The sequence below is a fragment of the Eschrichtius robustus genome, chromosome 17, assembly GCF_028021215.1.
Source record: "Eschrichtius robustus isolate mEscRob2 chromosome 17, mEscRob2.pri, whole genome shotgun sequence".
In the NCBI taxonomy this organism is placed as follows: Eukaryota; Metazoa; Chordata; class Mammalia; order Artiodactyla; family Eschrichtiidae; genus Eschrichtius; species Eschrichtius robustus.
Window position 1 is genome coordinate 314,375 of NC_090840.1, and position 16,884 is coordinate 331,258.

At 43.7% G+C, this 16,884-nt stretch overlaps 1 protein-coding gene across 8 annotated transcripts in view; it reads left to right on the forward strand.

Annotated features, from left to right (window-relative positions):
• The window catches only part of SPIDR (scaffold protein involved in DNA repair), a 377,600-nt gene that overhangs the window by 248,440 nt on the left and 112,276 nt on the right, over window positions 1–16,884 (forward strand). For all 8 annotated transcript variants that reach the window (XR_011070777.1, XM_068525972.1, XM_068525967.1 and 5 more), the window contains 2 exons: window positions 6,398–6,593; window positions 8,002–8,231. Coding sequence is in view for 7 of the 8 variants with exons in the window: in XM_068525972.1 (XP_068382073.1) it covers window positions 6,398–6,593; window positions 8,002–8,231 (426 nt within the window). In the remaining variant the exon portion in view is untranslated. The remainder of the gene's footprint in view (window positions 1–6,397; window positions 6,594–8,001; window positions 8,232–16,884) is intronic.

The following is a 16,884-nucleotide window of genomic DNA, read 5'->3' on the forward strand; positions in this document are numbered from 1 at the left end:
CAAATGTAAAATAGATAGCTAGTGGGAAGCAGCCGCATAACACAGGGAGATCAGCTTGGTGCTTTGTGACCACCTAGAGGGGTGGGATAGGGACGGTGGGAGGGAGATGCAAGAGGGAGGAGATATGAGGACATATGTATATGTACAGCTGATTCACTTTGTTATACAGCAGAAACTAACACAACATGGTTAAGCAACTATACTCCAATAAAGATGTTAAAAAAAAAAAAAAACTAAAGGAAAAAGAAAGTAAAGTTTACAACCACTGCCAGATATGTGATGGTTCTTTCTTTAAATTGCAATTTCCAGTGACCTGTGCCTGAAAAAGGAAATGGTCAAGTTAGAGACTTTTGTTAATCTAGAGAATTAGACTTCTGGTTTATAGAGGAAGTCTATTTCACATTTTATATTCTTCAGTGAATTCATCTTCAGTGTAGTTTACTGTTCACTTTTGAACGGAAGTAAAGTGTTCCTCAACGATGTGTTTATTTGGATAAAAAGGGAATTAGACAAAGTCTACTCTGGGAATTTAAAATAACACACACAGTTATAAATGTCAGTGTTTTTATCAGTTTTTTTTAGATAATGTGGGTATTATTTGGGTAGGAAGCTAAAAGAAACACATTTGAACCCAGGAGATAAATCTTGGAAAATAAGAAGTTGAAAATAAAGGAAGTATAAACCTTAAACTTTCTTATTTCTGAAATTGGCTTAATTCTTCAGTTTAGAGATATTTTCTAGGACTTATGGTTTTAAATTTTTCTTAGAATAAATCTGACTTTTGGTGAGAGGAGGAGTGCCCGTTCACTCTGGAAGTAATTGAGAATGTGGGCAGGATAGTTTGCTATTTTAAAAAATTCACGACAAACACTGTTAACATTGTCTTGTCACTGACGTGAGTTTCATGCAGGGGTTCAGATGCCGGTGTCTGGAGGAGGGAACTCAGATGGTTCAAAGCTTGTGCAGTTGCCTCAGAAGTCACTGGGGCATAGTAGTCTTTTTCAAATCCAACGAGTTGATCAATCAAAAAGGGTTTACCAAGTAACTGGAATGTGGTTTACTGTCTGCCCTGAGAATCAAAATTCTGAGATAGCTGCATGGAACTTTCTGCAGTGATGGAAGCGTTCTCTGTGCTGCCCAGTGTGGTACTGACCACATCAAATACTAGAAATGTGGCTCCTACAACTCAGGAACTGCATTTTAAGTTTTATTTCTTTTTATTTAAAATCAGTTAGCCACAAGGGCTACCTTACAAGCTCAGGTGTAGAAGGTGGCTCTGATGTTCTGTTTTCACCAGGGACCTTTTTGCATTAAATTTAACGTCCCTCCATTGCAGCTTGTCACACCGGCCTCCCACATCTCACGCTGTCCTGGTAGCGTCATCTGATCCTGTGGGCCAGCCACCGCCTGGCAGTTGTGTCGCTCCCTTTCCCACGCACTGGTCCCTCCAGGAAGGATGCAGGACCTTTCTTGCTGTATCCAAGTGGTGGGCCCCATCCTCCTTCCAAGGAAAAGAACAGACTGGCTTTATTTTTTATTTTTTAATTCTTTACACAGTTTTTTTCTATAAATTAATTTTATTTATTTTTGGCTGCGTTGGTTCTACTGCAGCACCAATGATGTTTTACTGCACTTTGTTGTTTCCTTCGTGTGTGTCCCTGTGTGGACTGTAAGCCCTCTCAACTAGCCCCACACTATGGCTTGGCCTCCCCTGTCGGGAAGATGTGTGCACTAGACAGCTTTGTCCTCAGGCCAGTGGGGCTTCGAGTTGAGACTAAACTGTAAACAAAATTGATTGGTTTATCCCAAGTATGTCTTCAGTGGAAAGATGAATTAAGTCTAGGTTATGTTTTTCTGACAACTACAGTTCTTAGTCTGACTTCTTCAGCTAACTAGCCATTAAAAGAGGGAAGCAAAGGAAGGAAAGAAAATTCCTTCTATTTGTCTTTGTTTTCTTTAGGTCACTGCATTAATCCCATTAGTCATCTTTGCCACCCACCAAGTTTGGACACATTCTTCCTAGACACTAAACAAGCAAATTGATCTTATTTGTGATGTGAAATAAATATTGTTTGTTTTATGAGCTGATAATGGGGTATTTAACACTTTGGCAGTGTTGACAAGTGATAGAAAGTGAAAAGATAATATTTCACTTGGTTTTCCTCTCTGCCCTTGGTGACATTAAAAAACAGTCTTGTTTCCTGTTTTACCTGAGTTCTGTATATAACACTCTCAGTAAAGAGCAGTGGAAATGGTTCTTCATGAAAGCAAACATTCGGACAGATTGTCATTTTTATTGAACATACAGGATTCTCTTTTTTTTTTAAGTTTCCAAGAGAAACCATGGTACTTGGACTCCACGGAAGACGGTTACTGTCTAGTTTTTTGTGTATTTTACCGTGTGTGTGACTGTCCCACATTGCAGCCCATCCTATTGCCACGGCTGCTGACTTTTCAAGGATGCTCTGAGAGTTTACTAGAAAGTAAACACATACTCTTCAACTTCCTTAACAGAAGAATCACTGTGAGTCCAGCATCATGATGATGTTCACTGGTGTTGCTGGTTGTGATGTGATTTATCAAGTGAGGTTTAACACCTTAGGTTTGTCTTATTTATTTATTTATTTGTTTGTGTGTGTGCTTGTTTATTTATGGCTTGTTGGGTCTTCGTTGCTGCGCGTGGGCTTTCCCTAGTTGCGGCAAGTGGGGGCTACCCTTTGTCGCGGTGTGCGGCTTTCTCATTGCGGGGACTTCTCTTGTTGCGGAGCACGGGCTCTGGGCGCATGGGCTTCAGTAGTTGTGGCACACGGGCTCAGTAGTTGTGGCTCGCGGGCTCTAGAGCGCAGGCTCAGTAGTTGTGGTATGGGCTTAGTTGCAGGCTCACTAGTTGTGGCTCACGGGCTTAGTTGCTCCGCGGCATGTGGCATCTTCCCGGACCAGGGCTCGAACCCGTGTCCCCTGCATTGGCAGGCGGATTCTTAACCTCTGCGCCACCAGGGGAGCCCCTTAGGCTTGTCTTTATTTTTAGTTTGCTCTTCAGAAAAACTGGTTAAACTTGTTACAAATCTGAATACAAGCTCTGTAAACTTGCTTTTTGGTCATCACATAACACTTGTGGCAATAAGATAAGTAGAGAGGTGATAGCAGAGTCCACAGCAGTTAACACTGGCCTGCAGCATAAAAAGAAATAAAGAGGTCCTACTCCCTAGGAGCATGACGCTGGTGCCATGTATATGGATGTTGAAAGGCTGTGACGTCCTCGGCCTCCTAACGAAGGAAACAGCATCTGTGTTTCTTCTGCAGAAGCTCAGTGAGGTAGTACCGAGACCTCTGCTTGTCACATGGAATCTGAGTTGTGGTCATGGCCACCAGGCAGCCCCGCAGATGCTCCACCGTCCCCTTCCCTGTGCCTTCACACACCCTCACCCAGGCAGCCCTCACCTGGTTACCTCTCCTGGGAAACCTTCCCTGTCTCCAGAGGGTCCTCCCTCGGGGTATCATATGACACCCTTTTCCTTTGCAATAAAGCTGTCCTCTCAGCCTTCTTGTCTCGGGCTGGATTCCCAGTCCCCGGCCCCGTGCCTGGCGTGTCATAGGTGTTGAGTAAAAACAGCGAAATGAACCAAATGGACCTAGATATGGGTTTTAAAGTCTTTCCCAAATCCCGTAGCCTTGCACATCTGTTTTGTATCGGTATGTTTTTAATATGGTTTAACCTTGATAGCCTCAAACAGGACTTTGAATTTGGCAGAACAGAGTTCTAATGTTAGTATGTCTATCTGTAAACTGAAAGGTTCTAAATACACACAGAAATCTTGTGCTATGTTCTTAACTTAGCAGTTAAAATAATATTACTTGATCATATTTTTCAAATTAACTTGAAAGAAAAGGCTGGACACGTATGACATCTTTCATTCATCCTGCTGTATCAGGACCTTCGCAGTTGAGCCCAGTGGTACCCGACGCTGTGCCCCACCCCTGCCCTCTTGCTTTCTTGAGCCTCTCCTTGCTGACTCTCACTCTGTGTCTAGCTTGCCTCTGTCTCTCCATGTCTCCTAATTGTTATTTCTAGGTTACCATACCTGTAGTCTGTCGGCTTAAAATATTACTGTTGCAAATTTGTCTTCTTGGTGGATTGTCCCTTTTAATCATTGTGTGATGTCCCTCTCTATCCCTGATAATTTTCTTTGCTCTAAAGCCTACTTCATCTGATAGTAATTTCAACCATATTTATATTAATGTTACATGATGGTTTTTTCCCCCAGCCTTTTACTTTCATCCTCCCTGTATCTTTATATTTGAAGTGAATTTCTTGTAGACAGCGTAAAGATGGACCATATTTTTTAATCCACTCTGCTAATCTGTCTTTTAATTGCTTTGTTTAGACCATACACACTTAATGTAACTATTGATATATTAGGACTTAAGTCTACCTTTTTATTTCTCGGTTTCTCTGTGTTGTTCTCTGTTTTTCATTTCTCTGGGTTTTTCTTTTTTTCCTGGCATTATGTGGGTTGCTTGACCATTTTTTAGAATTTCATTTTAATTTATTTATAATGTTTTTGTGTTGTTATAGCTATGTTATTGGTTGTTCTAGGCATTACATTTTATGTGCATAACTTATCAGTTTATGGAGTCAACATTTTGCCAGTTTGTGTGAAGTGTAGGAACCTTGCCTCTTATGTCCCTTTACTGTCCTCATTTATATGACTGTCTTAAATATCTCCTCTGCATACATTTAGGACCATATCAGACAGTGTTATAATTCTTGCTTCAACTCCAAATATAATTTCCAAAACTCAACAGGAGTATGAAAGCCTATTGTATTTACCTGTATCTTTCCATTTTTATTTCTTCTTCCTCTCACCTCTTGAGGTTCTGTTCATTGTGGTTTTTTGGTCTGTTTTTTCTTTGTTGTTTATATTTGGTAATTTCTGTTATTTTATCTTCACGTTCACTGATCCTTTTCTCTGTCCCCTTCATTCTGCTGTTGAACCCATCCAGTGAGTTTTTTTATTTTCATTATTTTATTTCCTAGTTATAAAATTTCCGTTTAAAAAAATCTGTATCTTTGCCAAGACTTTGTATTTCCTTGCTGAGACTTTCTATTCTTTCATTTGTCTCATTGTGCATTTGCAGCTGTCACTGAAGCATGTTTGTAGTGGCTGCTTTTGCATCTTTGTCAGGTAATTCTAACATCTGCGTCATCTTAACATTGTCATCTAGTCACTGTGTTTTTTCATTCAAGTGAGGTGTTTCCTGGTTCTTAGTGTAACAAGTGGTTTTAGATGGTAACCTGTACATGTTAGGTATTGTGATACGAGATCCTGGATCTTACTTAAACCAGTTTTAGGTGGCTTTGTCTGACACTGCTCTGAGAAGAGACGTTGGGAGGGTGGGGGGCTTCTTACTACCAGGTGGAGGGAGGCGTCAGGATTCCCTTCGTTACTGCTTCCCGCGAGGCTGCCACTCACCGCGGTGGAGGGTGGTGGGAGGGCCGGGTGGGGGTGAGAGTACTGACTCTGTCGAGGGGCGTGCCTGGGCCCCGCTTGCGCTTTGCCTGCCGTGTGTGGCAGTAGGTCACAGTTCTTCTGTGATACTTGCCAAGAGTAGCGCAGTGATTTCCTAGAAGTTTTCTGTCTCACTTGGCTGCCCCTTCCCTGTCCTTCCTTTCGAGGGTGCTTTTGTCTGCGCCCGTTGCTGTTTCTAGGCTGCAGAAAGGAAGCTCAGGAACTTACTGCTGTGTCTCTCCTGGGGTCCCAGCTGGGCCGCCTCCTCCTGTCCCCCTTCAGCTGCTGCTTCTGTCCCGTTTCTGTACAGCATCAGGCATTTCCTTGTGTCTAATGGGAGAAATGGGGAAAGTGTGTCCACTCCGTCTTCCCGTTAACCTTCCTGTTAAGCAGCGCTGCCTGTGTGGGGAGTGAGCATTAGATAGTCTGAGAGGAACCAGGAGCACGTTGTCCTATTTCTACTCGAATGTGGGCCATTTCAGTGACTGTGGTCCGTTTGGTAGTGAAGGTGGAGTTCCTTTGGTGTCTGGTGTCATGTTTTCTGAAAGGTGAGAGCTGTGAAGTGTCCAAAGGTCTTTCTTGTAACATTCACTTCAGTGTCGGGCAGCTCTGTGGCCCCCCCCCCCAGTACTTTCCCCGAGGGGCCCTGAGGCCACTGTCCAGCAGCCTGGGAGGCCCCGGGGGAGCTCCAGCTCGAGCACTGCCGCCCCTTCCATCCCCACTCCTGACACCAGACTTGCTCAGAAGAGCAGAGCCAGATGCAGTGGCAGCTGCTCGAGGGCTTGTGTCCTTAGCCAGCAAGTCGTTGCCCTTTGTGATCTAGCAAGACAGTGAGGGGAATCCAGCATTGCAGATGAACTTGCATTTGTGTTTCTTTCCCTTTCCAGGCAAAAGCTTATTATCCCAAATGGAAGTTGCCCTGTTATTCTGAATACTTATTTTTGTCAGAAAGTCGTTGCCAAAGAAGATTCAAAAACAGCACATGAAGTGCACAGTTGGGACACACCTCTTCCAAGAAGAAACATCATTTTGGCCCAGATGTTTAGATTTAAGAGCCTAACAAATAACTCACCTGAAAACCAGGTAAAGTATCACTGACTTAGAGGTTTTTTTGCTTTGTAGTAATACTGCGTTTAAAGGCTTTGGAATTTATAGAGGTGATTACCTTTGGTCCTTTCCAAATATTCAGCAGCTATATATGTAATCTTTAATTTATTAAAATATGAGTTTTCATTTTTTTTTCTCTTCTCATAATTGCCTAAGAATTTTATTTAAGCCTCTTCTATTTATTAAAAAAATCATGTTTTTCTTTTTCATAACATCTGTATCCCTTGGAATAAAAAGAGCTGCATAAACTTGAGGTTATACACTGGGGATTGCTTTTTGGAATTTTAGTGGCCCTGAGCCATGGTCATCCACCAAGATGAACTTGGGGAACCGCTAAACTTCACTTGCGGCGGGCACAAAGGACACCCCCGGGACCACTCGGGCTCCGAGTGTCTGACTTCAGTGCGCCTGCCTCAGGGCCGCCTGGTTATCCGAGTCAGCGCGGAGCGGAGTGCTGAGGCTGACAGTGTGAGGGGACATCGGAAAGAAAAGCAAACGGACTTGGAACCTGCTTTGTAGGTGTGGAGTTGAGCGGGAGCTCCCTTTGACTGTCAGAGCATGTGTCTGGAGAGGATTATGTGAAAAGGAGGGCTTAAAGTGCATTACTGCTTTAATGTACAGTTTTAAACAGCTATGTGATGTTAAATTCATGAGGTGTGTCTTTGTCTCACGTCAGTGCCAGGGGAGCGGCAGTAGAGCTTAGTGGTTAAGCGTGTGGACTTTGGGACTAGGTGCCTAGTTCGGGTCCTGCCTCAGCCACCTGCTGCTGGGCGACCTTGGGTAAGACGCTGAACTCCTGTCTCAACGTTCTCCTCTGTAAAACAGTGGTAACGATGCAGGCTGCCTCCTGGGTGGTGAGGTTAAATGTGTTTGTTACACAGCACCGTATGTAAAGAAAAGTGCTGCAATGTAGGAAGCACGGAGCACTCTAGAGGTGGTGTAATCTTATTAAGATATTTAGTGGGATCATAAAGGTGTTTCATGTTGTTCACAGGAGTGTGCAAAGTTCTGGCACTTCATAATAACCCTAGTCATTCTTTTATTTTGTTTTGTAGTTTGTGCTATTGAGATTGTTACCTCATAAAAGAAGAATTTTTAACTTACCATCAGGTATTTTAATAGCAGTACTTTCTCCATGTTTTCAAATCCCCGAGATGGCCTGAGCTCCTGCTGCTTCCCTGTTCCTCGGCTCACCGGCCTCCTCGGCCACGTTGGTGACCCACAGACGGGAGCCCCGCACCGTGGGCGTGCATCTGTCCTTGTCATTCCTTGAGTGTCCTGCAGTCACACCGGATGCTTAGGGTTCCCCAAGCACGTCGGGATTTGGTACGTAGCGTGCCCTCGTGGGTCAGACTGGAACTGTTCCCTTTGCGTGTCTTGCCAGGTTATGTGTGGTGGTCACACCACCGTGGGCACAGACTGGACCCTCAGGCACGAACAAGCAGAGCTGGGCTTCCCCGCCCGAGCGCCCCTGAGGGATTCTCTGCTGGATGCAGTCGAAAGCCAAGGAGTTGCCACCTGGTCGGGAGCCGGGGTCCGAGTGGTGGTGCAGAGAGTTTACTCTCTTCGCTGCAGGTGTCAGCAGGCAGATGGCACAGACCCACCTGGAGTTCGGTGAGTGACGAGACACAGGTGCAGGTGCCCAGACTCACCTGGAGAAAGTGGAGGCTCTTCTCAGAGCAGTTTCTTCAGTGTATTCACCATGTACATGGGTTGTATTTGTTTGGTTGGTTTTTATTTACATCAGAATTTGGGACACATGGTATGACAGAGGATTTTGTCTATTTGTATAAAAAGTCCTTACTAAAAAAGTTAGTCGCATTTACTTTTACCTTTAATAGTTCATGTTACTGAAAGTAATACAAGCACAATTGGTATTGTTATAAGAAAGCCAAGGCATGGTTACGTACTTAAAAAGACCACTGCAATAGCTATCACGTTTTATGTCTTAAAAACCTGAATAAGTAAATGGCAGCTGGTAAAATCTGTGGCTCCCAGATGGTGCTGTCGAGTCTGCATCAGAGCTCTTGGCAGAACTTCTGCTGTGATGCAAACATTTTTTTACTGCCCTAACCAGTGAGCGTGACCACTGACCATGTAGGAAATATGGCTGGTGGGACCGAGGAACTACATTTTGAATTTTATTTAAGTTTAATTAACTTTATTTTAAAGTTTATGTGGGTAGTGGCTGCCTTGGCACACAGGACGGCTAGGTAGCTATGAAAGCAGAGGGCAAACCTGCGATTCAAGGTACTTTGCTCCAACAGATTGTGGGAATGGCGTCTTTTCTACTCAGACTTAGGCTCCTCCTGGTTTTATGTGTTTTCAAATAGCTACAGACACATTGTTGACTGAGAGTTTATTTATTTATGTCAGACTCTTCTGAGGTTATCTTTCTATGTTAAATTGCCCTCAAAGCAGTAAGACAGATTTATAACAGAATAGAAATGAAAAGCGTAGATGCCAGTTCATCAAACAGTCATGTCGTCTCCCTGCTGTTAGGAGGACACGCGCTGAAGAACGAGTGAGTCACAGCCACCCTGTCCTTCCGGCGCCTTCCGATATTCCGCAGAAGGAGCAGGCCGGAGACACTGCTCTGTTAGCTGTGAGTCCTCTTCCCGTGGACGGCAACTTGTTTTAAAGTACCATGAATTTGAAAAAGTCCCTTCCCGTGTAGAGTTAGAGAATGTTTCTTTTGGAATTATAGAAGAAATTTATTTTTATTTTGTTTGGAGTATGTGTGTGTGTGAAACCATTATATCCATCTTTAGGTTTTAACACGACTTGTAGCTGTCGACCAGTTTTGTGCGAGACTTAAATTTGTGTAAATCTAAATAGGATTACCTGAGACAGTTATAGGTTAGACAGAGGTTTTGTCTTGCGTAGCTTTCTCCGCGGTCTGTAGCCGTGCTAGGCTCTGAGGAGCGAACGCTGAGTGCGCAGGGCACCGCTCCGGGGAGGCGGGCGCGGCAGGAGCGGAGGCGGCAGGGGGAGGGCGCGCAGGGCACCGCTCCGGGGAGGCGGGCGCGGCAGGAGCGGAGGCGGCAGGGGGAGGGCGCGCAGAGCTGGCGCCGGGCATCGTGCCCCTCAGAGGCTCCCTCCAGCTCCGCTGTGGCACCTGTTTGACTTGTTGAGCAAAGAGAAGAAATGGGACGGTAAGCTGCTGCCAGTGGTCGGCATGTGAGTGCTTTGGGTTTGTGCCTTATAATACACCCGGGACGTATCGAATGAGACTGTGCTCATGGTGGATTGAAGGCAGGGCAGGCATACCTCAAAAATAAGAAAACAACATTGAGTTATTCAGATGTAATGCGCCTGCATCGTGGTGGGGGGGCTTCCTGTTGCACACGTGAGGCTGTAAACAGAGGCTGGAGGACCTTAGCGCCATTTCACAGGTGACGAAACGGGACCTCAGAGAGGTTCTTATTGCTGATAGTCATACAGGTGGATGAAAGAAAAACATCATGAGGTATAGAATCCCCAAATGACAGTATTGTAGAGAATACGGGAGCTAAAAGAAAGGGAAGAATATTGAGTTAGAACCAAGCTGTGTTTAGAATACAGCTGACCCAGGGGTCAAGTCATCCTGGAAAGCCACTGCGGGAGCTGTGCACGAAAAGGAACTTTTGGACAGAGGCCATAGCGTTTGGCCTTGGGTTTGAGACAAGGCTTCTGAGATGTCTTTGGGGTACAAAAAGGCCTTATTGTATAACTGATCATTAGTTTTTTCTAGATTCATTTGCTATAATAATGATCAGGGTCTCCAGTTTACAAATCACATTAAGATAGAAGGACATAACATTACACTTAGCACCCTAGTGATTCTTTGCTGGTGTGTATAAGGCATCTCCTTGGAGAGTCCCTCAGCAGCATGTGTCCTGGTGTGGACCTTTACACCTGCACGTGCAACACGATACAAGAGGAGACACCATCAGAAGACTTAGGCGTATCGCCTAGGTCACCCTTTTCTACTTGAATTCTGCCTGTAACTTCCTGCCCATCGGTAACTTGGGGCAGCTGTGCAGTGCACAGGGTCAGTCTCATCCAGAGGCCCGAGCACAGCGAGCGCAGGAGGGAGACGGAACAGTGAGGGCCGCTCTCCTGCCGTCCCCTGCGTTACCTCACCTGCTTTACCCCGAAGACCTCTCTAGCCAGCAGTGAGCTGAAGACTGCTCTGCTCACTGTGTGTTTTCTGCAGAGTCAGAAGTTGCCGTGTCAGAATAAATCAAGGCCTGTGCAAAGAGAGACAGCGCTGTCTTATGAGACTCTGCTGCCACGGTGGTTCTCCCTTCGTGCCCAGAGCAGGCCAGGTGCCTCCCGAGGAAGCTGTGGTGACTTTTCTGTCTAACTTGGCACCTTGATCGTATCATCCTAGTGCTCTAGCCATGGCACTTTTATGAGATCAGTAAGAGCTTATCTTCTGGCAGACAGCCCAATTTTTGTCAGCTTTGAAATCAAAAGAAATTTATTTGAAGCCTGCCAGTCCTGAAGAGGGTCATATAGATTCTGTCAAAAGGTTCATATTCTCTGAGCTGTGAAACATTATCAGAAATACACTTCAGGTTTCAGAAATATAATAAGTAGGAGTCTCCGGTCCGTTGTTCTTCTGGATGACGTCCTTTAACTCAAGCTATTAAAGAAAACATTTCTACTTGGTTTCTCAAGGTGTTATAGGTCAGCGTAACCAACACGAACTGAAGTTTCATAAACCCCTAAATCAAAGGTAACAAAAAACCAGTCCAGAGGACACTCCCTAAACAGTAAGCAAGGCAGTCTGTTCAGAGCCAAAACACACCTTTATCTAGATCCACTGCATGTTAGATGAATATTATATAAATGCATGACTAATAAGACCATAGGCTTTTTTAGCCCAAAGGGAGCACTGGTTTATGCTGGAGGAAACTGGGGCAAGGCAAAAGTAAGTGAACTCCCTAGTGACTCCCTCCCCCCTGGCAGAGTGGAATCTAGACCGAACGGCCTTGCTCCCGGTCCATAGTGATCGCCATTAAACATTGCCTTTTTTCCTCCCTTTCTGTGAAACCTTCACTTCCTTTCTCCTTGAGATATTTAACTTAGGGACAAATAATTTAATTTTATCCCTCAGAGACGCACATTCTTTCTAGCCTGTCATTGCAGAAATACTTATTATGGGAGAGTTAGTCTTTTGTGAGGGCGTTGAATTCATAGAAATGGTCATGCATTTGGACAAAAGCCTGGAGGGGACAGAACCTTCTTATTTAACTATTTTCTAGTTATCTTGCACTTCAGTTTTATGGAAATTCATTGAGCTGAACTCAGGAAAAAACACATTTTCCTTCCTCTATACCTTGATGTTATTCTCTTTTCATCTTTTGACCCTTCCTTTAGTCTGTTGTCTTATATTTCTTCTTCTTTTCACTAAGGAAAAAAAAAATCCACTGTTGCCCTGGGCCAGATTCTGGGTCTGCATGGGTGACAAAACCAGGCATCATTCTGTGCTCATGGGGCATAGTCTGGTGAGGGAGTCCCACACAAAACAATTGAAAACAAATACATTTATGATTTTAAGTTGTGGTCAGTGCCCTGGTAAGGAAAAAGTGGGATACTATGAGAGACCAGTGGAGAAGGGAAAGAATTTACTTTGTGGATTCAAGCGCAGGTGTTCTAAGGCAGTACTATTTAAGTGACACTTGAAAGCTAAGTGGATGTTAGGTGAAAAGCGGATGAAATGGAGGGAGTGCCCTTGAGAGCTCCAAACAGGAGGGAGATGGTGGAGCGGCCAGCGTGCGTGGGCCATGGGCAGGAGCCAACAACCCCAAACACGGTGTACGCATCTGACAGACACTTCAGCTGTGGGATGGAAAATGGTTTGGGGAAGAGGGGATGTGGAGCAGGGCCCCAGTGGAAGCAGAGAGGCCGGGAAGGGGCTACTGCTGCATCCAGCACAGCCCAGGCTCCAAGTGTCACGCGGCACCACGGCGAAATGGAGGAATGTTTCTGATGTGTGTGGTGACTTGGTAAAGGATTGAGTGGGGGTAGGGGGGAAGGAAATATTAAGAATGATCCTCAGTTTGAGTGCTTGGTTGGGTGATGGGCCATTTACTGAGGTGAGAAAACTGGTTTGGAGGGAAGCTTGAGAACTCAGTTTGGGGCCTGTTTAGTTTGAGATTCCTATGAGACATGCAAGAAAGGATGTAAGATGAAACGCCTGGATATACAGATCTCACATTCAGAGAAGGTTTTAGGTTGGAAATAAATATTGGGTTTTCAGCCTACAGCTGGTTGGTCTATATATTTGTACGTGCATTCGTTTTGTTGGCTAATTTGAAGAGGTTACGTTTGTCCATGGTGCTAAGTTCCAAAGGCCCTGGAGGGCCTGTAGTGAGAGGCAGATGCCCCAGCCCTCCTCCCTTTACCCCCTTCACAGCTGTTCTGTCCCAGCTGGAAACTGTCTAAAGCCAGGGCAGTGGATGAGATCACATTAGGGAAATAGTAGACACAAAAGAAAGAAGAAATGTAGCGTCAAGATCTAAGGTCCTGTAGCATTAGAGAATGGGTAGAAGAAGAACCACAGAGGAGCCTGGAGAGGAAGGGCTAGTCGTGGCAGGCACTCAGCATGGTGGGATGCCATGTGTGGCAGAGGGCAGCTGACGGGGTGCCTCAGAGAAGCCTAATAAGGTGACGGAGGAAGCCGTGTGAAGTTCCTGGGTGACTTCGTGCACAGGAGTTGCTGGGGGTGGAGGTGGAAGCCAGCTCCCTGGGCATGCGAGAGTGGGTGGGAGGTGGGGAGCGTGGACAGGTTTTGACAGCAAAGTTCTGTTGACGCAGAAGGGAGTGAGAATGCCCTGCATTTAATGCCCTTAGCACAGCAGAACTACAGTGCAGGCATTCTGTCTCTTGCTTCCAATATTGGGACCATTTTTCTTTCTTCTTTTTCTTTTTTTAATTGAAGTATAGTTGATTTACAGTGGTGTTAGTTTCAGGTATACAGCACAGTGATTCAGTTTTGTATATATATATGTTCTTTTCCATATTCTTTTCCATTTTATGACAAGATACTGAATATAGTTCCCTATGCTCTACAGTAGGTCCTTGTTGTTTATCTATTTTCTCTAGTGGTGTGTATCTGTTAATCCCAAATTCCTAATGTATCCCTCCCCCGCTTTCTCCTTTGGTAACCGTAAATTTGTTTTGTATGTCTGTTTGTTTCTGTTTTGTAAATAAGTTCATTTGTATCATTTTTTAGATTTCAGTATAACCAATGTTCACAGCGGCACTATTTACAATAGTCAAGACTTGGAAGCAACCTAAATGTCTGTCAACAGATGAATGGATAAAGAAGGTGTGGTATATGTATACACAATGGAATATTACTCAGCCATAAAATAGAGTGAAATATTGCTATTTGCAGCAACATGGATGGACCTAGAGCATATCATACTAAGTGAAGTAAGTCAGCAGAGAAAGGCAAATACCGTCTGTCTTTTGAAAATGCGTTGCGGTAGAGGCGGGTCGTCAGTGGAAGGAGCAGAAGGTCTAGATTAGACCAGGCTGGGTTCACGTGCTGACCCCCCACTCAGCAGGGAGACTGGAGCAAATTAGGTTTCCTTATTTGTGAAATTGGAATTATAATACCGTCCATAATACAGGTTCAGATGAGGATTAAATGAGATCACATATGTAAAGCATTTACCACGATGCTTCCCATATACTAATAGCACTCAGAGGGCGGCTCACTAGCTCTTGAAAAGCAAGCGTGAATACTTTAAAATTGTAAAATACTGATAAACAACATTGTACAGTAGTAGAAACCTAACGTAAGCAAAGAAAAGACATCTAGTTACGAATCAGCATCTGTGTTAGTTTTGTGTCTGTTGTCTAGCTGCAGGGGAAGCTTGATTAAAGTGGTTTTACTTTCATGCTTTTGGCCACCCTCACCCTACTCATCAGCAAGGAGTTGGTGCTCATTTACTTTAGAAAACAAAAATTTATGTATATTCATATGTGAACTGTGACCCCTGCCTCTCAGTGATGGAAGTATAGAAGTTCCTCTGTAATAAACACATTTCCAACAGTTGCCCGAGTGCCGCATCCCGTGTTGGATGGTGCTGTTAACTACGGCTGGTCTAGTTTTGTCTTTTATCTAGAGCAACTAAAGACATCCCAGACTGCTGATGGTGGAAATGCAGAATGAGGAACTAGCAGATAGTGGGTGGGATGATTCGAGCCCTTTGTTTGTGCTTGGACAGTAGAGAACGATTCTTGTCTCCAGCTTGCCAGGGCTCTATTGAAAAGAAAGTCATCAGCTGTGTGCTCACCAGCCAGGTCTCCAGCTCTTATGAACTTTCACTTTCTTCCTGTTACCTGGTTGGATGATATGCTGGATTCATGTCTCTTTTGTGTGTGTATCAAGATGGAATGGCATGGTGTTCTTCCTCCAGAACAGCAATTCATACATGTCAGCGGTGGAAGAGCCCAAAGGGAGGACGACACTTCCTCCTCATCAGAGGCACACAGGCCACCCCACCTGCTCTTCTTTTGTGTCTGCCACCACACCAGACTGTGCAGTGATTGTATTCATTGACCCGCTCAGCATCACATTTCATAAGGTGGTTATTGTTACTTGTACTGGAGAAAAATGGGAATCACTCCTCTTCAATGATTTGAGTATTTTTATCGTGATGCAAAGGTATTATAAGAGGAGAGCGTCATTTTTTTAACGTGTCCTCATAAATGATGTCATAGCCCATTCCTTAGGTTTTTCTTAAGGTTTTTCTAGTTAGTCATTAACTCTATGTTCATGAGTCTTAAATACACCCTTTAATCTCTGCTTCCCAGCTCTTACCTTTTGCTTATTTCCTCTCTAAAACACCTCTTGGTGGTCTTTGTGATATCCCAAGGTCGTTCAGCCCCATTTTCTTCTCAGTCCTGTCTTATTGCTGGTAATTCTACTAATTGACACCCAGATCTTTTATATTCTTCGCCATCCCTCCTGTTCACATTCTGAATCACTGTGAAGGGTAAAAATAGCATCAAGCCCATGGAATTACAGTTCTAGCCCTTGCTGTTCTTTAATGCGTACGCAAAGAGGGGTCAAAATTGGCAGTTGACTGAAAAGAAGCTGAAGGAATCTTCCTTCTACCTCTTTTTTAAAGAGCTTTATCAATACATAATTCACATGCTGTAAAAATTCACCCTTTTAAAGTGTACAGGTCAACAGTTTTTATTATATTTACAGAGTTGTTCAATCATGACCATATTCTAATGTTAGAACATTTTTGTGACCTCAAAAAGAAACTCCATACCAACTGACTGCTGACTCCCCTTCTCCATGGCAACCACTACTCTGCTTTCTGTCTCTGTGGATTTATCTGTTTTGGAATAGTGCTGCTATGAACATTTGTGTCCAAGTTTTTTCTGTGGATGTAATTTTTCAGTTTTCTTGAGTATATATCTAGGAGTGGAATTGCTGGGTCATATGGTAACTCCTTTCTTTTTTAATTCTTTGAGGAATTAAAGTGTTTTCCAAAGAAACTGCACCATTTTACATTCCCACCAGCAATGTATGAGGGCTCCAATTTCTCCACATCCTCTCAACACTTGTGATTGTCTTTTTTATTCTAGCCATCCTAGTGGATATGAAGTAGTGTCTCATTGTGGCTGTGATTTACATTTCCCTAAGGATTAATGATGTTGAGCATCTTCTCATATGCTTCTTGGCCATTTGCATACTTCTTTGGAGAAATGCCTGTTTAAGTCCTTTGCCCATTTTCTTAATTGGGTTATTTGTCCTTTTTTGTTGAATTATAAGAGTTCTTTATTCTCATATCATATATATGAGATATGAGTCTCATATATATGATTTGCCAATACAAGTCTCGTATCATATATATGATTTGCAAATATCCTGTAGTGGATTTTTTTTCACTTTATTTTATAGTGTTTGGTCATTTGTATTGTGGTTAGTTATAGAGGTGTCAGTCTTTAAGGTTGTCACCTCCTTGCAGGTAAGGATTATGTGTAGGAGTATTTATTATTGCATCTTGTGCAAATATTGTGCCTATTATATATCCCTAAATATATTTCAGTTTGATGTATTTCTTTTTGGTTTGTCTTTGTGTATCATTTCTCCCCTTCTAGATGAAACAAAATGGATCCATTTTCCTACCCTTTATCTCTTTCTTAAGCTTTTATCATTTTATTGGTCTGGTATCAGGTTACAGCTAGCTGATAGAAATTTGAAAGGTATCAGAGTAGAATCAGAGCTGTGGATAATCTGAAAGCAGTA